The sequence below is a fragment of the Lissotriton helveticus genome, chromosome 12 (genome assembly GCF_964261635.1).
Source record: "Lissotriton helveticus chromosome 12, aLisHel1.1, whole genome shotgun sequence".
Classification (NCBI taxonomy): domain Eukaryota; kingdom Metazoa; phylum Chordata; class Amphibia; order Caudata; family Salamandridae; genus Lissotriton; species Lissotriton helveticus.
Genome location: NC_136073.1, coordinates 735,578,939 through 735,602,409, shown reverse-complemented (window position 1 = coordinate 735,602,409; position 23,471 = coordinate 735,578,939). Strand labels below are relative to the sequence as shown.

At 44.7% G+C, this 23,471-nt stretch overlaps 1 protein-coding gene across 1 annotated transcript in view; it reads left to right on the top strand.

Moving 5' to 3' along the window:
- Nucleotides 1-12,709, top strand: part of VPS45 (vacuolar protein sorting 45 homolog) — a 216,785-nt gene extending 204,076 nt beyond the window's left edge. The window contains exon 15 of the mRNA XM_078671388.1: nt 12,114-12,709. Coding sequence (XP_078527514.1) covers nt 12,114-12,201 — 88 coding nt within the window. The 3' untranslated portion in view covers nt 12,202-12,709. The remainder of the gene's footprint in view (nt 1-12,113) is intronic.
- The last annotated feature ends 10,762 nt before the right edge of the window (nt 12,710-23,471 follow it).

Here is a 23,471-nt window from a genome sequence, read left to right as displayed (position 1 = left end):
AAAGAGCTCGACTTGTTAAAAATCTGTAGGCAACATGTTCCAAACTCTATGAGATGGTTCAAAAGGTTGAGAGTCTCCTGGCTCTGCAGTATAAAAAATGGTAAACAGGTTAGTGGGTAAATAAGTCATAACAGGAATGGTGAAAGCTGAAGGGGTGGGGGCATTTTCTTAGCTCCATTCTGCAATAGTAACATTATAGAACGTTCGTTTGTTTGATGATGTCAATTGGGATTAGCGATGTATTGTGACATCATTCACCGCATGGTCCCTTTAAAGCTGCACATGTTGTTTAATTGTAACTTTAAAGCCTTCGCCAGATGTCAAAATACTTTCCTGCAACAGCTCATCGTCTCAGTTGCCAGCTTCTGCGAGTGAACAACACACAACTCGCCCAGGGAAAGGATATATACTCTCAGCTCACACCTCGCATCTTTGGAAAGTTCTACGGCCTGCCTTTGGTGCGTCTTTAAATCCATAGTTTTATTTTCAAGCTGTGGTATGAGAAACGCAAGACTATTTGGTACTTCATGAAAAGCTGACATTTCTGGCTAGCATACAGCTTCTCAAAATGTATTGCGGTCCAGTTGGCCATGCGGCTTGAAAAGGTGAAAGCAGAGTTTTCACCTCCATTAACCTTCCCCACCCCCTATTAAGTTTGTTTACATGAAAAGTCCCCCGTTTATTTGCATTGCTACATTTCAAAGCCCTGCACTAGTGAGGGTTGAAGGGAAAAGTTTTTTTTTTTTTTTGTACAGTTTTATATAGCGCGAACTAGACACGAGCCGAATCGGGTATCAGAGCGCTTTACATAGCACCAGTTACGTTACATGAGGACGGACGCACATTCATTTTTTTTAAGCACGGGGAGATTGAGTGATTTGCCCAGAATCACAGGAGGTTTTGGCGTCGTTACCGAGACTCGAACCCAGATCCCCAGGTCCGAGGTCGAGCGCCCTAGCCGTTAGGCCAACTCCTCTGCCTTAAAGTTGGTTTTAAGAGGCTATGGATTATGCTCTAAATTGGGTCAGTGGCCCTTGAGCGTGCGTAAAGGAAAAGGGTGCGCAGTGACTATCAAAACAATAATATTGTGGGCTTTTGTTATTTACATTGGACCGGCAATTTCCCCTCGCTATGAAGCACTTAGATTTATATGAAAGTTGGTTGTTGAGCATTGTTGTAGCAGTGAGGAGCCCTTTAGAGATTGTCGTGGCTTTCTTGAAATTCCAATGTTCTGAATCCAAACAAGTTTACTTTCCGCTCATGTGTTCTGGAGCAGCCAGGAGAATTTTTTTGTGGCCTTGTCAGTTGAACAAACCTTATTGTCTATGTGATCTCAGAGACTAAAAATGTAAATCCAGAGGTTGGGAGAAGTTACTGAAATGTAGCAGCTGCAGTTGTGTGGGGAACGGCACAGGGAGATTGAGAGGTTAAGTGAGGAGGCCAAGCTAAAAAAAACAAGACCTGCGGCCGCGAGACACGCTCAGTGGTGGGGAGGGGGAGGGGCATCCGCTGGTCTGGAGAGCAAGCGAGAGGAAAGCCAGATGGCGCCTGATCGCGGCTGTGCGTAACAGCAAGCTTTAGGCCACAAGCAAAAGCTTGTGGTCACATTTCTAAAGCCCCCACTCACTAAAGGTCTTGCCAGACCAGCGCATGCGCTGGCTCAGGCGAGACCTACAAAAAAAAATTAGGACAGTGAGGAGAAGCTCCTATTTACTCCTCTGTCCCTGCGTAGCAGTTTAAAGCATGGGCAGATAATGCTTGGGGTGATGCATCTCACAAAATCATAGATAAGTAAAAAGTGAATTACAGAAAAGTTTTTTTCCTTGGGGTTCTGAGTGAGATCGCTCTCATTATGTATTTGGTGTCACTCACAATCATTCAGTGAACAATATCCCCGTAATTCACTGTTGCGCTTCTATCATTCTACACAGTAAGATTGCTAAGATGTGTTTGTCTTTATTTACTTCACAAACAGCAGTGACTTCAAAGCCAATATTTTACAGGCTGTATATCACACCTGTTATTTATTTTTCATAATTCGACTTAATGACAATTTGTGTGAATTACAGGTTTTCATCCAGTGGGAAGACTAGCAAACGAATACCTCGTTCAGATTGCCTTGTTGCAAGTCAAAGGCTGTTTGCTCTCTAAGCAAGACAATCTATTTGGATAAATAGAAACAATTATATCATTCTGACAATGGCGTTTAATCAGTTGTCCCTGTACTATTTCAAATGTAAAAAGAAGGTGAATTGTTGCATGCAATCAGCTGGCCTAGGTTCGCTAAGCATCTCAGGGAAAAGCTGTTCAACCCCAATTCATGTAGACCAGTATACTTTAAACAGCATAAAATACAGCTCCCTGAGGACAGGCCTACTAACAGCAGGAAATGAACTCTTTCTTGCGAAGCAGAACGGGTTTCTAATGAATTGTAAGCTGCGGTATGAATTTACTGATTTTAATAAGGATCACATAGCCTTCTTCTTTTCGACACCATCCTGGATAACTGAGGAAATAGTGAGAAAATGCATGATACAAATTAGCCTCTTTTGAGGAAAGAGATTTTAAATGTCCCTTCAGTGCAACAAAGCCAACAGCTTTTGTTGGTATAATGCAGGTTAGAGCTTATTTCAAGCATACAATGAGTGCTAAATGTATTCCAGGAGAACCACACATGTTAAATAATTAAGTGGAAGCAAATGACATCAGTGGGTAGTAAAAAGAAAACGACAGAATATCTATTTAAGAGGACGTTGATAAAGTGGGGACTTGCAAAGCTGACCGGTTCCTAGAAAGTCCCTGTGCAATGGTGAGGGTTCCGGCTTTCAGCACGAGCCTTTGGCATCCTCATTGACAGGTAACAGTAGAAATGTCCTCCTTGTCTAATAACAGACTGAGAGCGGCTTCTGAATTATTCATATTTGGAGAAGAGTCGTGTGACAGATTTGCATTGGGGAGGTTGAGTGCGGTGAATGCCTGGCTTGACATGTATGGGGTTAGAGATGGGATACATTTACAGCCCTCCTACAGTGAGTGTCGGTCTACCGCGGATAGAGTTTGGATGATGATACATGCAGACAGCATTAATGAGGTGCCTTAGTGAGACATGGAATATATTGAGGAGACCCGCCAGGTACTGTACCTGTATGTCACTGAGTAACGAGATTACAGGTCGCATTATGGTTGGTATTGTTGAGAACTGATGGAGGGTAGTAACATCCTGGAATCCTGTCGCGAAAACCACCATTTCTGACAACAAATAACTGCCACCACACTGGCGTGAGTGGCAAGAACGGTAAGATAAGGGAACATTGTCACTTCTGTAAGAGGTGGTCATTGCTTGGAGGTACTACTCATTGTACAGTGCATAGGTCTGGGAAGTTTGCAGTACGGTTTCGGCTCACTGTATTTAGTTTATGAAAGGGCGGGTAAGTTTCATATGTGGAAGTATGAAAGAGTCAACCGTATTCATAAACCTTTACCATGATTCTTGGACAGGCGAGGACTCTTGAAAAGCTGCGTGCTTCACATGATCGTATCCTGAGAAAAACAGTTGAGTTGCAATCCCTTCCATAGTACTTGCGTCCTGTATCAATTACATTCATTAACTCTCACAGTATACGCATCACTGCCTGTGTAGTCGGGATTCGGAAGGATGCTCTCCTTTGAGTTACTACAATAACTCGTCTTTTGATAGTCAAAAAAATTGCCACATGATTTTTGGGTCCCAGACAACTGCTTTGACCTTGATGCTGCAGTAAATACACTATTGTGTCCTGAATGGTCGTTGGACTAAAGTTTCCTTCTAAAGTCTGTGAGTAATGGCAATGGATGAGGAGGACATTGGTATTCAAAAGAAAGAAGGAATATGTAGTGGTTGATTTTGAGGCCAAAGTGAGGTTGCATGTCATGCATAGAATTTCCTGCAGACTTAATGTCCTGTTTTAGGCGTTTGCTTTAATGTAGTGTGCAGATAGAATAGCAATCTATTTTATTAAGTACCAAAATAACCGTAATAAAGAAAAAATGTGAGAAATCATAAAGCCGCGCTTTCTGGCAAAGGTTATGCTACTGAATCACATTACATATTAAGAGAAGACTTAGCCAAAAAACGATGAGAAAAGCGTCTCTTTTTTTAAATGACAGCTTTAAATAAAACGAAATTCTCTCAAATCTTTCTGGATGTTACATTACCGACAGAGGTAGAGGTAAGCATAACATGAATCTTACTCCCCACAAGCATCTTACATCTGACCAGATTCCATTGTATATTTAAACTCCACTTTAAAATAAAGCTAATACTGCAGTTTTTATTGCATTTCAGGGGTTCAGTGTGTAATAAATTGACTAAGCATCACTTTCCATTTTGTAAATATAGAGGCCAGACGGGGCCAAGGCATAAAGCCTTGCTCTTTAGAGTAACGTTACACGCTGTACATGAGATACTCTTAACCTTGAAGATCTTGTGTTGGTTACTGTACAAGTTATCTTATAATTTAGAATTTTTTTGTGAAGATATTTTTTTGTTTGTACTCACTTTTCTGGTTCTAAATGTATTCACCTTGGAAGTTACCACTGAAGAAGTCGATGGCGTAGAGCCCCAGCGACGAAACACGTGTTGGCTAGAGGACCTATGTGAATAGATTGAAGACAATTAAAGCTTTGAAAGGACTCTCACTAGATCCACAGTGTGACTTGCCTTATTGAGTGCTCCAAGGCATCACATTTTGTTGGACTTTTGCTCTTTTAGGACTGTTGTGGTGGCCAGTCCTCCATGCATGGGCACCAGATATTTGATTTATGTATTGATTTAATTTTGTTGTTGATTTTTGGATAATTTATGTGTGCGTCCGACATAACTCAGCTGCCCCATTTTATTGATTAACCTTAAACCATGCCTGGCTCGCCGGCATGTCTTCCTATAAATCACAAGGGAAGCGGAGGTAAGATGTTTTACGGTATAACGTTAAACATGTTTTTTTAATTACTCGTTTACAGACTGATGATGTCATGTATGGTAAGAAAGACTTTGCAAATTCTTGATTCCATTAGTCTAATTAAGGTATTGACTTTTTACTATCTAGGGATAAACTGGAGTTTCTGGGCCCATCGTGGTCATGTGGAACACAGCGGGCCCAAGCAGTTTCTTGTGGTAACTCCGGTTGCTCAAAGTAACTGAATCCTCCAGGTGAAAAGGCAGTCAATAATGAGGCAGAACTGAATGCAGTAACTCTCCCGATAGGTCCATATTTCTTAGTCAACCCTCAGCGTCCAACTCAGAATAGCATGGTTTTATAAATCCCATTGTTACCGTACCAGCCTTTAATGGTAACTTCAGGGACTGGAATTTCCAGGCAACTCGTACTAAGGGATAATGACAGGTGTGAAGTATTGGTAATAAAAAAAATAACTCAACAGATGAAAGTTCGCCTTTTACTCTTTGGTTTGACAGTGCTAATTTACATATTTCGCTTGATTAAGAGAAACGCACTATTGTACTGATGTTAGGAAGTAAGACCAGTGACACCAGTGGCAATGGCAGGTTCTGTCTACACCTTTCTACTTAGACGACAGTCCATCTGATAAGGGGCAGGGTTACAATTGTTCGCTGCTACTTTTGTGTCACTTTAAACCCAACAGAGCAAGCCAATCCCTGTACAAACTTCTCAGTTTACCTTCCACCCATCTCATCTACCTGCAAGGGAAAATGGATGCGATGACGGCTTTTAAGGAAGCACATCGTGTTCTGTTTTCTTTTCCTAAATGGTACCACTGCTGTACCTACCCTGTGAATAAATGCACTTTCTCTTCTGTGGTTCGCAACCGGTGCAGTCCATACGCCTTACCCTCCCACATATTATTCTTGAGATGTTTAATAGTAGAGCAATCTGGATGAAGTTTCTTGATACATGCACTTGAGTCAACTACGGCGCAGGCAGCAAATTATTGTCAAAAATATGGCAACATTATCCTTAACGAGCATTAGTCACATTCTCCATATCTCTGCAATCCTTGTTGTTTGCTAATTGTCGGGACTCTCTTGGCCCTCTTCGGAAACCCGGCAGATCTCTTCAGTTTAGATTGGTAGCAATGACTTCAGACTATCTGGACTCTGAAAAAGAATTTGAATTAAAATGTTATTGTTATTAATCCAATTATGAACGACGGCCTGCGATCTCTGCCGTTGTAAACTACACCTAAAATGAGGTCTCTTTAAGGCAGGTGACAAAAAAACCACAGTGCCCTTTTGTATAAGTGTTCACCATTCTCTCAAATGCACCAGCTAACTTGTGTAGTGCTTTTAAAGCCTATTTGAACATCACTCCTATTTGCCCCATTTGAAAACAATGAATGATTCATGTTGTGGCACCCTAATGACTGAGCATACATGATCCATGCCCAGCAATGCATCTCACATATGCCACTGAAACACCCACCCCGTACTGACTAGATGTCTGCAATGAAGAGGCTGGCGTTACTCTCACCTACTTATCCTGCACAAGGCACCAAAAACATTCTCAAAACTGAGGGTTGGCCAAAGGCACTGGGTTCAAATCATACTCATCTCTGCTGGCTACCTAGGACTATCTGGGTAAAATAGAAAGTCTCCAGAATGATGCAAAAAAACTCAAATATTAAAACATCAACCAAGCTGGTACTTAGAGAATCCAGCCACATCCACCCCACTTCCGGGTACCCCTTTAAGCAAATTAGTTAAAACAGCCATCTGCCCACTGTCACGCACTTAGCACTTTCTCCGATTTCTAGATCTAACAAAAGATTCCCTTTCAACCGTCTGACTCGGTACTTGCCTACTATAAGATCCTATAGCGCACAACTGTACCGTGCAAAATGTACACTCCCCTTTTATGATATCCACCTCCGAGATGAATGGCAACACCAAAGCAAGTCCTGGACCAAACTAAATATATAATGATGTTAATCCTGATGAGATACACATTACACCATACTATGCTCCCAGTACCAGATTAGACCCTGTGGAGGCCCCTAGGCAGTCGAAATGTTGTGGCCCCCCTCGCAAATTATCTCCTAATACTCAATGCACCGGAGTTTTTTTTACAAACTGCCAGCTGCCAGAAGATGAGCTTTTAGGAGACAAAATGCTATGTGAATCTGATGTCTCTCGTTTATGTACTTTAAATTGTTAATGGGTACATTACATTAACACAGTATTTTCTCTATAGAGTCTTTTGGAAACAATATTTAAGAAAGCTTGATTGTAGTTTTCTTTCAAGATCAAATCAATATTATTTTGATCCAGTGTCGTGAGGCCCCTTAACCCCTTCGCCGTGGGGCTAATTCCCCTGCAGCGCTGGGGGGAGGAGGGGTGCCGCGGGGGAAGCTCGGCGGGGGGGGGGAGCTTGGCTCGTCACGCTGCTCGGTGGCGCTGTGCTCATGACGAGCTGAGCTCGTCATGACCACGCCCGTTTTTCAGAACACTCAGCACAGCGGGGGAATTAGCCCCGCGTGTGAGCGCCGCGCGTGTCATCAGCACAGCGCAACCGTGCCTCATGACGAGCTGAGCTTGTCATGAACATGGGAGGGGTTAAAGGAGGGGGCCATAGGCCGGTACCTACTTTGACTATTTGGTAATCCAGTACTGTATGCACCAGTTAATCTGTTGTCCCAGTCACAGGAGTTGCCAGTCAAAATAAGACAGTTGCTCAGTCTCAAGGCTGTGTCATCAAGCTTGGCTTGCAAGTGGCTTTCAGAGTCTGTGTGAAGGATAAATGTCCTGAAAAGAAGAGATTATCTCCAGTACTTTAAGTGGGCTAGGTCCTGCACCAGCAGTTCTAAACAGCAGGTGCTGAGACGGGTCCCTATCGGTCTCTCCATTTTTGCCCTCACCCTCAGGGCGAAAAATAAAATCTTAACCCTGCAGCAGTACCACCCTTCACTGCCTTTGATGTAACTTCAAAGAGACTCCCTATAGTTCTTTCAAAGTCTCATTTCAGGACTGAAGCATTTACAATAGTCTATAGAACGAAGCCGTCGTTGCTTATTTATCTTATGCAGCTAACAGCCATAGGCACAGCTAATAGTCCTGGCTTGTTGTAGGTGTAATGTTACTTGTTGTATTGTATATCTGGATGCATTGACAGAAGCAAAAAAATACCAGTCGGGCCACACACTATGCTAAGCACAGATTTTTAGCTTGCGTGTTTTTAAGCCACACCCTTAATTACACCGGCCACACCCCTTTCAGAGGCACCCCAGTTTTTTTATTCCACTCAAAGCCCTATTAATTGCTATGTTCATTAGCAAAGAAAGCAGGGCACATAACAAAATGTAGGTAAATGAGATGCCTATCACATCATGAACTGTACAATACAAGTATGGGAACCTCTACCAAGTGCAAATAAACAAGGGCTCACATATATTATGCAGTGTGATAACATGTGTATGACAAAAATACCAATAAAGAAATGTTTTTAAAAACACAAGGGCTCACATAAATGCAACGCTTAATCTGGCCTTGCATAGTGGCAATGGCAAAGACCCAACAATTTTGGAGTACCATTTACTTAGCCGTGAGACAGTGCCTTATGTCTGCTTCTGGCTCATGGCAAGGGTCCGCTTTCCTTTCCGCTGGAGTGGAGAGCGATACTTGCATGGGATTCAGGGGCAGGGTGAATCAACCTGCATTTGTGGTGGGTTGCGATCTCTTTGCTCCTAATGCAGCCTCAGTGGTTTACACCTAGTCCAGTATCTCAGTGTTTGCACTTGTGCCAATGAACCTCGCTGGAGCGGAGACCTATAAAGAGCTTGCCCCTCTGACTCGAAATGCATGGGTTTTGATTCATTAGCCCAGAACGTCTTCCAACATAGACCGAAGGCTGATAAACGGTATACAAACCTTCCAAGATGGAGGATCTGACTTCATTTTTTACCTCCAAACGATGCGACAAAGGAAAGTTATTTTTAAAAAAAAATACAATAAATGAGTTCATTGACAGGGGTTAAAAGAGGCATTGTATCTGCTGCAACATAGATTCCAAATATTTGTAAGGACTTGTTTCAACATGAAATACAGATTTGCATGACTATTACAATGGGCTCACAGTGGTTCCAGCTTCTGTGGCTCGCTAAAGATACATATTTTATGTAAACCAGCTGTTCATCAACCATGGAGGACACAAGCACTGGAATAAACAATAAGCATGCAGGATTAAAAACGATTTGTAGTGCGATGCAGCGGTGTATTACGTAAATCCCCTTGTTACTGCACGGGATATCATCTCTAATCTGGCAGCCACAGCTAACAGTTTGTCACAAGATGGCCAGGGGATTACCAGTGCGGCTTGCCTGTTGATTAAAATGTTCTGCTGTGTCTGCCCCGTGACGAGACAGCGCTTCTATTTGGGATTTTACTGGGTTCTCGTGCTTGTCGTTGTGTCAAAAGCAAGAAGAAACAAGATGCCTTAGAACAGAGAGGAACCTTCAGGTGAGTGTGAAAGTTAACAGGACATTGGCCTCTCCAGGGGAGACTGACATAGACATAGGCCTCCACCCCGCGCTCAGAACCTACACAAATAGGTTGTCAGTTAAAGGCCTTTTCCTCTCCCCTGCAGCTGGGCTCACTAGCTGGGGCTTCCAGTAAGAATCAGGGAAGGCTATCACTGTAGAAGAACTGTATCCTCGCTCGTCGAGGCAAAATTATGTTATCAATGCATATTAATGAATGGTAATTGCGCCACTGCACGTTATTGCATGGTCATCCCTGTACGTCAGTGCATGGTTGTGGTGTCTCTTAGCTCATCAACAAGTAGACTCCACAATCAGGCAACAAGACAATAAACACATATTGAACACAGCCCTCATCTTTCAAGAAAGGAAGTACTTCAAGGAAGAGGTTCTAACACAGTCTAATACAATTCATTGTCCCTGGGAATGAGCGGTGCCACTATATGCTCTCCTTTGGTCCCACCTCTGATCTTGTTGGTCCCTCTCATCAAAGTGCGCGATATTAGCATGACTGGCTTATGCTCGGTCTCTTATGGCTCAGTCTGGAGTGTTTTACCACAAGCAGTGGATCAGTCTGGATTCTCCTTCAATGCATTCTTCTGAGAGGTGGCGGCCCACCCAGCTGCCCGACCACCCACCAGGCAGGCGCAGTATTAGTTGTCCTGATTTGTTGCACGCGTGACCATGTGGCAGCAAAGTGGCTGGTGCTCTGAGGATGATGCCTTACTAATTACGCATAGAGCAAGCAGTTTTCAGTCACACCTTAGGATGTGAGGCTGAAAACACACGTCTGCACCGGGTCTAATGTCTTATCAGTGGCCCACGTCCGCCCCTCCCTGGGTACCTCGTTAGCAATGTGCTTCGCAGTGCTTACATAATGCAGTGTATATATCCATCAGTAATCACTTATGTACTACTAAAATTCGATGTATACGTACACCAACTGAAGTGGAGGATTGGTGACCGAAAATCACAAATTATTGGATTCCTGGATGAACTACTACCGCCAATCCCAGGCTTGGAGAATCACTTTTTACGTGGGCTGAATAAAGTCATGAAAAGGGGGATTGGCAGCACGTGGTATGAAGGCAGATATGGACAGACTGAAGGCAGCAGTAGGAGGACACTTGTTAGGATCCAAATCAAGCCAGGAAGAAGCCAGGCTGGTGATACAATCCCCCTTCTCTTCATTTAAAAGAAAACTTCTTTGCTTATGGTGCTTAACTTGAACGTGGCGGTAGAGCAGGACTATGGACAGTGAAACAGGGGCAAGAGGATTAGCTGTAAATACAACATTATTTTTCTCTATTATCAAAAGGTGCCAAATGCAAAGGAACTTGAAGCAAAGAACCCAGCAAATTTCCAAATACAGCCTTTTATATTTAAGGGAGGTAGTGGGGAGGTGAAAACGAGGAAGTGAATGGTGTGTAAGGGGCTGTGCACAGGAGTGGACCGCTGGAAACCTCTCCATGCAGGGGCACAATAGTGATAGCAGCATAACATTCACGCATTTTAACAGCAGCGGTGTACGTTCGAGCTCAGCCTCAAAATGGCCGCTGTTTCACTGTTGGTTTTTGGGGAGATCCAGGCGTAAAAGGCCTAATGTTTCAACGGCGCTTCTCTACGAGAGTGTGATCAGTTTGACGGCACAGTAGCCATATTTATCAAAGGATGGGATGTGCAGAAACAATGGAGTGACGGACCTCTAGTTTTTCATCAAAGGCCCTGAACCTATTGATGAGAAAGTGCTTCTCCACCTAATCTGCAAATATCAACTGTGTTTTGTTACACTGGATGCTAAGCACACAATCAGAGCTACAGATCAGAGTGCGTAAACTATACGGATCTGCTTTACAGCAGAAAAGCTCTTTAATATGCTCTTCAGTTCATTTAAAACACGCAAAGGAGGAGTGAAAAAAATGCAAAATGATGTTGGATGAATGTTTGGATGATAGGAGCAGTCATTATAACAGACCATTCGTACAGCCTGACAGTAAACAAAAGGGGTGTTGCGTAGGTCGAGGAGGACCTGATTTTTTTCAGGATAGGGAATTTAAATTAAACATATTTTCATTGTACATTTTCAAAGTCAGTAGGTATTCTAGAAAAAAAACTGGCAGGGATCGATCCCTCTGTAGGTTGTGTTGGACGCACATGATTTGCTAAAAGAATAAATAATAATAAATAAACAAGTGCAGGTGCTGAACAGTTTTTGTGAGTGCCTGATGCTTGTGCAGCGGAATGCCCCATACTAGGGCCTTTTAGTGTTGATTCCACCACATGTCTGATTCATCCACCACCCTACATTTCTTGTCCCCTTTCCTGGCTCCTGCACGTTCTGTTTTTTTAAATGCTGATTGTCTCTGCCATTGATTTCCTTTCTCTTCCTCCTTCTTTCTCCAATTGAAGCCTTTTGTCTCTCTTGCTCCGGGTCAACGTGTAATAATAGGAAAGTAAGTCCCAATCCCAAATATGAGTACCTGTACCCACCGCCTGCACAAATTAAACACTGATATAAATGATGCTTATTGCCCTCTAATCCTTGTGTGCCTGCTTTACAGGGGCAATAATTTAGTATTCCTTTTTCCCTGTTTCATCTTTATCTTTTCTTTATCTTTTCTCTTTAGTTTTTTAGAGGAGGTTCAAGCATCGGGGTTCCAGAGCAGGAGTGCTGAGAACATCCATGCTACAGCGCGGTCAGTATCCAGGCGGTGAGACGTGGAGCCGGGAATACGAGACTAGAGCCGACAGCTTCTTCTATGTTTTTTCCAGTGTTGTGTTTCAGATCAAACCTCTAGGATATCCCCTTCAGATCTTCCAGACCTCTTCTTCAGGCCTCAGCCTGCTCATTTTCTGAAGAAAGGAAGACTCGACTAAAACAAAATCTTGGGGTTTGGGGTGGGCACCACGCACACATGAACTATAGTGCTCGCTACAATATCTGGATTTGAGATCTTTCTACAGCTGTTGAGGATCCACTTTGTATAAACAAATATTTATTCCATTTCCACATCTTCCAGGAAGATGTACAGGTTGGTCCAGTCCGCCACTGTCCACCTCTTTCTGCTCTGAAGCTTTAATGGAGTTGCTACCAGGGAAGTCTATTCTAAACAGAATTGTGCACTGGACTCTTCTCGAACCGTAATACGTGTATCACTGTGCATGTGTTCTAATCTGTCTGACCTACTGTTGTCTTAAAATCCCTTCCCTAATAAATCCTCCACAGCCGAATGCTTTTCCTTTCCATCATTTTATGCATGGTGTTGGGGGGGGGGGTGACTGTAACATTAATTTAAGTCTTTGATTGCTTTTTTTTTGCTCTTCTCGCTTCTGTATTTATGCCTTCCGTGATGGTTGAGTAGCGCATACATGCCTGTTCTTGGTGATAGAACACAGCGACTTGCTGCTCTCTGGAGCAGTACATATTTGCCCAGGTCTTCAATCAACAGTTTTCATTTACTTGGTGCTGACTGTGTGCCTACTATATGAGTTGCATGAGTCGCCTATTCCAGCTGGTCGACAAAGAGTGACCTGCTTGGTCACTTTTTAGACTCTCCAACAGATGGAAGTGGGAGAGAAATGGTGCACTGGTCTTAAGTGTAAAGAAATATGTTGGAATCAACTGACTTAGTTCGCATTAGGGATTTGGGGCTTTCAAAGTCGGTACCTGATGTCGTTCCAGCTTACATCGATATTAATAGTTAAAAGAATCTGATTTGAACAACAACTATATCGAATCTGTTGGTTTGATTGTAAGTGATTTGAAAATGTGTATTTGAAAGGTAATTTATTACACTCAGTTAATTCCAAGTTCGATTTAGGGCGATTTTTTGCTACTTTTTGTTAGTTAAAACCAACACTGAAAACATGTTTCCACTCTAACTCTGAAAAACGGGTGCTGAAGCTAGGGCTGAGGTTTCTGCCCTGGAAACAGCCCCTGGCTGCATGGTTGTAACCCCCTTTGCATTTAAAATCTCTGGGCCTGCAAGTCTTCCATGCCCTTGCCGTATGGTGGAACTGTTGGCACCAAAGTGGCTACTGCAAATGTATGTTGAAACTTGGGCTACATTTTCCAATGCCACATATGAAGGGTCGCTGGTGTGCCTGGGGTTTCTCATTGTGGGCTTGGATAAAAGCCTCCAGAAATATTGGTGGTCTGGCCACACTAAACTGGAAATCCCATGTCATGCCATTTCCGGCTGCATCACATCAGGCCTGAAGTGTTCCGATAACAGAGCTGCCGATGACTCCCTTCCCTACGCTCTAAGCTGTAGGGGAATGTAGCACTGAGTGGGCAGGACCCATGTACACTCCTGTGCTGAAAGCTGGCTGGCAAATATATATAGATACAACCTTAAACATTTCCTACCAGGTCATGAACATGTATTTACAGGAAAGCAAAGTTCAGAACAATGGATCTAGAGAGCTAAATTTGCTTTTTTATTAACTAAGAGTTGGTGTTCTGCTCAGGAGGAGACTGCCTATACTGTTTGTTAGCTCTGACAGCAGTCATTGAGACATTACAACTCAAATGTTTTAAAGGATTAAATTTTGTAATGAGAGAAAACTACGGATATTACGAGTACTATAATAAGGAAATTAGGTCAAAGTTTCATCTAGGTATTTTTGACTTTTATGTTTTTGCAATACGGAAAAACACAGCTTGTCTGTCTGTCCTTTGGGCTGTATATCCACGGAAATTCTTCGATATATGGAATGGTATGGTGCGAACCAAAACCAATGCTTAATTTATGCCGGTGGTTGAGGCAGTTGGCATTACTCTTCTCTTTGTGTGCTGTGGTTAATTTTTCATCTTTTTGGAGGGGGGGGCGGGGTTATATAGCGCGAACTAGACCACAAGGTATCAGAGGCTTTACATGAGCACCAACCAGTCACGTTACATAAGGACACATTCATTTTTGTTAGGCGGAGTTTAAGTGATTTTCCCAGAATCACAGGATGTTGAGCGTCCCTGCCGAGACTCAAACCCGGTTCCCCAGCTCCAAGGTCGACCGCTCTAGCCCTTTGGCCACAACCTTTCCCCTTAGGCTACGACTCACCAGGGCGGTGCGACCGGTGTCATTGCACCGGGTACTGGCTTCCTGGGGGCACCGTTTTTACATCTTTATTATGACTTTAAAGCATCTGCTGTGCGTTCCTTTCCACCTGCAATTACAGGGCCTCACAAAAATGTCAAGATCACTCCTGTAATTAATGTTCTTCCTGGCCAGAGATCAGAGTTTTGTGTAGTTCAGGTTTTGACTTATGTGAAGGTAGTACAGAAGGTTAATATGCCTACTGCAAAGAACGTGTACTAAGTAGATTACAGAGTGCATTTAATGTAAATAGATCAGCAGGTTACTAAAAGAGCCATCCTTTTTAGGGCTCGGCCTATGTCACCACGAAGTGGGGCGGAGCTCCGAGCTCCTATTGTTAAAGAAAAAAAAAAAAGTTTCTTTAGGGCTCGGGCCAGAAACATTCCTTAGTGCGCGAGTTTTTTTTATGGCATCTGCATAGTGATTCGTCTTCGCTGTGCTGTCTTTTTAGTAGCCTTGACGCGATCGGCTATATGTAATTTTCGTCCGTCATTGTTGGCATTTTCTGTGTGGTTACGCGCACGGCAGTCCATTAATTTTAATTAGGAGCTGTCAGGGTGCTCCTCCAAATGCAATCCAGATGGTGGGAGCGCGTTCACCATTCAGCATTGCATTGCATGTATCAGGCGCGCGTTCGTCTGCAGCGTGTAATGTCTTTTTGTTAGGCGCGCCCAGGCCCGTGCACGGCACACTCACCCACACCCCGACTCTGTTACATTTTAGTAATGTGCATTAACGTTTCACTGTTGAAGCAGAGACACGCTGCTTTACTGCAGGGATACTAGGCGGAGGCGCTCAGTGGGAAGGTTAACCGATGACATGATGGCAATTAGCAAAGCTAATTTCCGAGGTGGCAATGTGTGTATTTCTAAATTAGGTGCTCCAGGCACGGGACGTAGGGAGATTGTTCGTGCTGAAGTTTGCAAAAGGCAGAGGGCGAGTCTCTGAAACCCATAGGAAAACGTCATCGACTGCCCATTCACTGCAATGATTGTTGCGTGAAGGCAACGTGGAGGATAATGTTAATGACGTTTTGCAGGGATTGACGGTTCAAACTTCTTGAAACCCTTTCTCCCCTGTCCCACGGTGTGAACCCCGACATTCCCCCCAATAGTAGTCACTTACTGCGGCCCCGGCAAAGAGTGTAAAGGTAACGCGGGTCTTGTCAGTCAAGCCTGACTAACTACACGTCGTCCAGCGGCCACGGCGGTGAGCAGCACAGGGTAACTGTGGTAACGGGTAATGGCCCCACTGGCACACATGTCATGGCCCCGCCCCGGGTGTTTAATCGGTAGAGTCAGTGAGTTTGGTCGACAGCCTGGCGTGCGGCACCGCGGTATGGCCGGGAATTAATTAATTAATGGAGCTAGGCTGGCGGGCGGCTGAGGCCGCAAAGGTAACATTGTAGCACTGCCGCCAGCACTCTGTGACTCACTTGGCCTGAGCTGGGGAGAACGAGAATTTAACTATTTATGAGCCACACTGCCAGAGCTGCTTGAGGCAAGTCTGGTACAGCAGAGGCAGCATGCTAGCACCAGTGCGGTAGCCTGGCTGTTTCAGTGGCATTTAAAATGCGTGACAAAGCATTTCAGTGCGATGATGCAGAACACCGCACCGAAATGCGTTAGTGTCACACGTGATGTGTGATACTTGGCAGGACTGTGCGATGCCAAGTCAACGGCAGATTGTGCGCTACACAAATGGCAAATCAAAAAATACATAAGAGCAGAGCGCAAGGGCACCAGCTTTTCATGCAAGGTGTCGGGTGGAGGTGGAGTTTTCACTGTACTTATCATCTGCACAGCTGTATCACTCACTGTAATGCGTTTATAGCGTTTTCTATGTAAAGTGCCCATCCGCGATATAGGAAGCTGTCCCTATAGGCTTCGACTAGTAATTGTTTTTAAGATTGTAAATTGATGTTTTTGTTTCGTTTTCTGTCTTCTCCTGCATAAAGCGCTCAAAAGTCACCCTTTGCTCCACGTAGCGCTGCGCTGAAGAGGGTAGCACAGTATAACGCGTGCCAGGCGCTGCGATGCCAAGTCAACGGCAGATTGTGCGCTACACAAATGGCAATGCAAAAAATACATAAGAGCAGAGCGCGAGGGCACCAGCTTTTCATGCAAGGTGTCGGGTGGAGGCGGAGTTTTCACTGTACTTATCATCTGCACAGCTGTATCACTCACTGTAATGCGTTTATAGTGCAGAGTGACAGTGAGTGCAGAGTGACAGTGAGTGCAGAGTGACAATGAGTGACAGTGAGTGCAGAGTGACAGTGAGTGCAGAGTGACAGTGAGTGCAGCGTGACAGTGAGTGCAGCGTGACAGTGTGTGCAGAGTGACAGTGTGTGCAGAGTGACAGTGTGTGCAGAGTGACAGTGTGTGCAGAGTGTCAGTGTGTGCAGAGTGTCAGTGTGTGCAGAGTGGCAGTGAGTGCAGAGTGACAGTGAGTGCAGAGTGACAGTGAGTGCAGAGTGACAGTGAGTGCAGCGTGACAGTGAGTGCAGCGTGACAGTGTGTGCAGAGTGACAGTGTGTGCAGAGTGACAGTGTGTGCAGAGTGACAGTGAGTGAAGAGTGACAGTGAGTGCAGAGTGACAGTGAGTGCAGAGTGACAGTGAGTGCAGAGTGACAGTGAGTGTAGAGTGACAGTGAGTGACAGTGAGTCACACACCACCAGCCATCAGTGCACGCATCAATTGTTTACGCATCCACAATTAACTATTGTAGCAATCGCAGTATGGTACACTTTACTTTTAAACATATTCATCTAAAGCACAGCATGCCACCATTGGTAAAATTACAATCCAACCCACATAATTCCACTACACACCACATGCACACAGTCCATAACACATGGCGAAAAGACATTGCCATTTGCAATGCCATTAGCTCAAACTCAAATAAATCCGAGCCCGATTGCATTTCTAATGCTTGTTGTTACTTGCAATTTATAACTTTTAAGTCCTAATATAGAATAGTGAGGTATTAACTTTCATCATGGAACTGCATATACTCTGCTAAGTATAGAACATTGATTAATGTTGCGAAAAGGGTTCATTTGGGTAGAAATTGATTCTTATTAATAAAGAAAACTCCCAACTATGCTGTTTCTTTTTCGACTCTGAGTTTGTGCTTCTCCACACCAAGCACTCTAACACTATACTTACCATTATGGATGACACGTGACTCCTACACTTTTAGGGTCATATGTATCAACACATTTCCCCATAGACACAGAATGGGCAAAACCCTTTGATACATCTGGCCCTTAGTCCTTTGGCTTATGTAACATTTCCTATACACTGATTTACACAAGTATTATTGATTTTCTGTGTAATGTGTGTGTGATGCAAAGTGCTCTGACATCCTTTACTGGTATGAGTAGCGCTATATAATGAATTCAATGCATCTGAGAGAGAGTTGTTATGGAGACTTGGTCACTGTTAAAAGGTGCTAGTGAGAGAATCCATGGTGGAGGTGGTCATTGGGGGCGGTGCCAACTAACATTGTAGCACTGGGCGCCACCGGCGCTAAAGCCGGTCCTGTGACTCACAACAAGAGAGAGAGGCAGACGAGTTAGAACGGAGGCAGAAAAGAGTAAACTAGCGACAAAGGGTCATATCTGGACCTGCAGCACCCTACAGACATCACCACTGAGCGAAACCCCCGGAAAGAAAAGTGTTTGGCTGACAGCCTCTCGGCTTCCAAGGCGCCCGTGGAGGGGAGAGATGGCCTCAGCTGTTGTGAAATGGTGTTTTTTTCATTGCGCGCTGTCGCGGTTGTGTGGGACACAGGGCTGCCCCGGAAGGGAGCTGTGTGGGAGAATAGAGCTGTGCGGGAGAGAGGATGTCTCTGGGCCACGGCCCTGCGTTAGCAGCTCGCTCCAAGGCACGGTCCGCCGCTGACAGCGCCTAACGCTCAAGGGCATCTTGTTGCCTTTTGTGTCCAGAAATCAGATGCGCGTCAGAGGAGAGAAGAGATGCGGTAAGAGAACAAGAAGGAACAGTGCGGGAGTGGGGCTGGAGTGCTGACTCGTGGGAGTGAATCACGGGGAAAAGTAAGGTCGTCATGTCTCCGAATGTACAGTAGCGTGCCAGCGCGTAGGCTGCTCGTCATGGATAAGGCGGGCTATACGAATGCTAGTGAAGAAGTGACGCGGGGGGAGAAGGGAGCAGGTAGGGCCGAGCCCCATCTGTGATTGCCCTCGCCCCACCCTCCCCCTTGTGGCCCACCACCAGCGAAAGTTGCTGCCAGCAAAGAGACACTAACCCTGCCAGCCTGATAGCAGTGATATTGCTTCTGTTTACATTTCACGTTTCACTTACATTACATAAGAGTATTTGCGTTTTCCAAGATGTGTTTGTGCTGTTTTTATGCAAATATGAATGTATAATGCGTGCTGTGAAGAGGCGCCTTATGCATGGGTCTGAGCTCAGGTTGCGGATGGGTGTTTATAACAGGGCACAATACAGAGCTGAAGAATTCATGACAAAGACAGTGCGAGAGTCGCACGGAGCCTGTCAGAGCGTCAGAAAGGGGTTCAGAACAATGCTCAGCTCATTCGATGCTTGGCCTCTCAGCAGAGCTCACACAGCAATGGCCAATTGTAACCGTGGTTCTATGCAAAAGTATGCAAAAGGAGGTGCACAGCTGTAAAAGTATTGACCTGGTCTAAGATAAGAAAAATGCAGAAGTTACAGATGAGTTTGAATTGTGTGTGTGTAATGGGAAGGTGGGGACGTGAAGGAGATGCACGGAAGTATGTGGAGGAGAGGATGACAAGAGAGTGCTGGAGAGGAAAGAGGTGAGGGGAGGGATTTGAATCGAGTGCTTCAGAAAAATCGAAAGAGAAAAAGGGTATACGTGGCTCAACTGGAAAACTGCAGAAGAGATTAATGTGAAGAGGAAATTAGGAGTGATTAAGACACTCGGAAGACCCCTTCCTCAAACCATAGTAGATTTAATTCACAGTCTGCTCAACATGTTAAAGTTACTTTGTGTGTGTCTGTATTAACTCAAGCTTCACAATTCCCCATTGTAGGTGGCCCTACCAGTTTTATCTGTGGCCCCTTGTATGCCCCCTAAAATTCAGTCCTAGAGACACTACTGTAGTCAGGGGATTAATTGATGCACTCAACGCTCCGCCCACTTCTAATATATGTTCTTGCCATCTATTGAGGGCCTTAACAGCTATTGGAATCTTGAAATGTTGAAAGCGCCATTGAAGATAAAGAAGATGTTCTGGGTCAATACCTGAGCGCAGTAGCGGTTGGTGTTGGGGCAGGGGGGGGGGGGGGGGGGGGTTGGACGACGGCCCAAAATACAAACAAAAAAGAACAACAAAAAAACGTACCTGCTTCCTTCCGCATCGCCGCTCTTCTGCTTCTCCCGGCTAAAGTCCACTGCCTGCCCAGGCTCTCATATTCCTCTGTGGCCAATCCAGACGCTGCTCTCATGCATAAGAGCAGCGTCAGGATTGGCCTGAGCGCCCTGGATATGTGCTCCCAGAAAGACTAAGAACCTGTGCCTGCTGTCTCCAACCCGGCAATGCAGCTTGTGTTGGAGACATCTCTGTGCGCATGTCCGCTTCGGACATCCGAAGATAGCTGACCAAGCTGACATGCACACTGACAGCCGTGCGCACCACTCCTGCAGCCTGTCACCTATTAGGCCCCATCCTCAAGATTCAGTCCGGAAAATAAAAATAAAACGATAATAAACCCATTTTATTATCATCTTATTTTTTGATATTTTGAGGCTGCTGGCAGGGAGGCCGACGCTCCTCCGCCATAGTGGAGGAGCCGCAGCCGCTGCTTGCTGGTATCAGCATTCTGCTCCAACATTCCAGTGCTTGTCTTTCTGGCCTGTGGTTAATTTGTAAACAAAATAAGTGCCAGGGTCCCAGTCAGGAGGCCACTACAGCTTGCACCACACATTGTCACTGTCAGCACTGCCAATGGCATCACTTACTCAACTACTAACCATCACACTGCTACAAGTGTGACAATCCATACTGTTTAAGGACTCCAAAGGCATAAGAAAGGCATGGGTGGCAGATATTAGTTATTTTTAATCTATATTGTATTAATAAACAGCTGTTGTTCTGCTCATCTTTATATTTTAGAAACAGCGCCACCATGTGCTGGCTGTCATAAATGCCGGTGTGGGCAATTCAGTGCCGGTGCCAAGCACCGGAAACCACTGGCTCAAATTAATCACTGTTTTTGTTTGTCTCTGTTTACTTTAGAACATTGGAATCTCAGTGAATTGGCTGTTGTAATAACATTGTAGCTCTTCTCACTCTGGCTATAACATTGTTAAAGGCTGTCTCATTTTTAGGTCTCGCGTGGGTGTGGCAGCAAAGCTGCCCCGCCCTCGGAGAGATCTTGTAAACAAAAAGGGAGCCTAAGCCCCGCCCCTCCTTTCTATTGGGTAGCGTCAGCATTCCATAAGGTTCCTGCTGGTGGCTCAGGCCTATAACTCACTAGGTAGGTATTAGCAACCATTATAACCCTCTAAAGAGGGTGGTAACACTATAATAATTGGCCAGCAGCAACCATTACTTAAGCAACAGATAACACCATATAATGATGGAAAAGTGTAATTTAACGCTGCTTCACTCCACGTGCGGATAAACAATCCCACTTGTGTGCTTCATGTATGGGGTGACAATGAATAAGATGTAAAAGTTAGAGGGTCATGAACTTTCTAAGCACTAAAAAGTCCAAAGGTCATACTTTTCTATTAATCCTTACCTTCCTGTTTCTTGCCCATACTCAAACCAACATTTCCGCCACATCACACTATTAGTCTTTAGACCACTGGGGACCCTAGATCAAATATCGTCTAAAATTGCCTTCAGATTACCCCCACTGCTGTTAAATCTTATCTTAAGTATCCCAATTGTATATAAACTGCTGCTAGAGAAGCCTTAAATATGGCTAAGTAAATCTGTAGTCCCAAAGGCTCCATATTAAATTAAATACATTAAATTGTCTTCTTTATTAGTGAACGGGGAGCGCTCTAGAGGCAAAATGTTAATTTGACTGAAGTGCTGAACATCCTTGAACTATTCATGCTGTTAGATCCCAGTGGCAAATAGACCACAATTTCTTCTGCTATCAGCGCTACTGCAAGAAAACACTGGGAATAGCAATAGCGGACACAAAAAACACTGGACCGATATACCAGACCCTTTGCCCCAAGGCCACTCCAGAAACCAGACCACATGACCTATTACCAGAGCACATTACGTCTTAAGCCACCACCACTAGTCCATGTCCCCACTGGCCCACACAACCACATCTTGGACCACACACTGTGCCTTTTGAGCACACCCTAGGCCACTGGGCAACCGATCCAGTCACTGGTCCACAAACCCTGGCATTATTCCATCAGTCCTTGATGCCATGCAACCATGAAACATCACCGCACCAAACAACACCTCGTGGAGCTATACTGCAACAGGCACTAACGCAAACACCTCCACAGTGCTGCACACTCCCGAGCACTAGACGACAGCCTGCCACTACCCTGTACCATCTGCATTAGTCAATACTTCCTACCAGTTAAGAAGAGCTTCAGTCCACAGCGCTTCTGCTGCTGCTCCATGCCTTCTCCTACAGCCCTGCCATCATCATGCACCTAGTCTACACACCAGTAGCCTTTATCCCCTGTCATGAGGCTGTGTAACTCTCACAGCTCTAACCAGAGTTCAATTCTTTGGTTAAGTATGTGTGAAAAAGAGTTTATTCAGGTAACACAGGTGTGACACAGTTAGTATGCAACCTTTAAGGCCCATTTGTACGGCTGGGCACATAGTCAATTATGTAAGAATGGCCCCCAGTTACTAAATGCCTGCACCAAATGCGATGGTAGACATTGCTGGTAGTCAAGGACACTGTTTGGTCCTACTTCATTAATGGAGGGCAACGCCCTCATGTCTGAAGTATTGTAGTCCCGCAACCCCGAAAGGGTCAGCCTAAACTATTCTGCTGTGGCCTTCTGAATTGGAACCCAAGCAACCAAATTGCTTTTTGACCAGTAGGACCTCTTTGGTACAGTGCGCCTTGAGGTCCTATGGCTAAGCAACCTGTAGGACTTATGTGTATACATGTCTTTTTGCACTTAATTGGTCCTGCAAATAGCGAAAAACCTCTGGAATGTAATATAGATGCACCCAGATCAAGTCCCATTAACCAAGATCAATATGAACATTTCCATATCTCACTTTTTAGCCAAGACCTTTTTCTTTTACTACAATTGCATGTATAATATCCCTAAACACTTTTTACAGGGGCTTTCAGCCAGCCCTCTTCATCCATTTGGTCTGTTGCTGTGTCATTCACATTTACCTTTTGCCCACTACAGCAGAAGAGAATACAAACAAGCATTTACAATGCAATGGTCTCGGCATTGTTAAAGTTAGAGATATTGGCATTGCTCATTACATTATTTTTATTTATGTTCTTGTTTTTAAAACATATAAATAAATGGCATTGTCATTTACAATGCCAATAGCTTAATCTCTCGCAAATGAGAGACCTATTGCATTTGAACCACACACAGAGCCACACACACAAAGCCACCCACACATACAGAGCCACCCACACAGAGCCACCTACACACACACAGAGCCACCCTCACACAGACCCACCTACACACACACACAGCCACCCTCACACAGACCCACCTACAAAAAAAGCTGCCAACAGAGCCCAACACACACACCGAGCCCATCACACACACCGAGCCCCACACACACACACAGAGCAACGCACACACACAGAGCCACACACACAGAGCCACACACACAGAGCCACACACACACACAGCCACACACAGAGCCACACACACACACAGAGCCACACACACACACGCACAGCCAC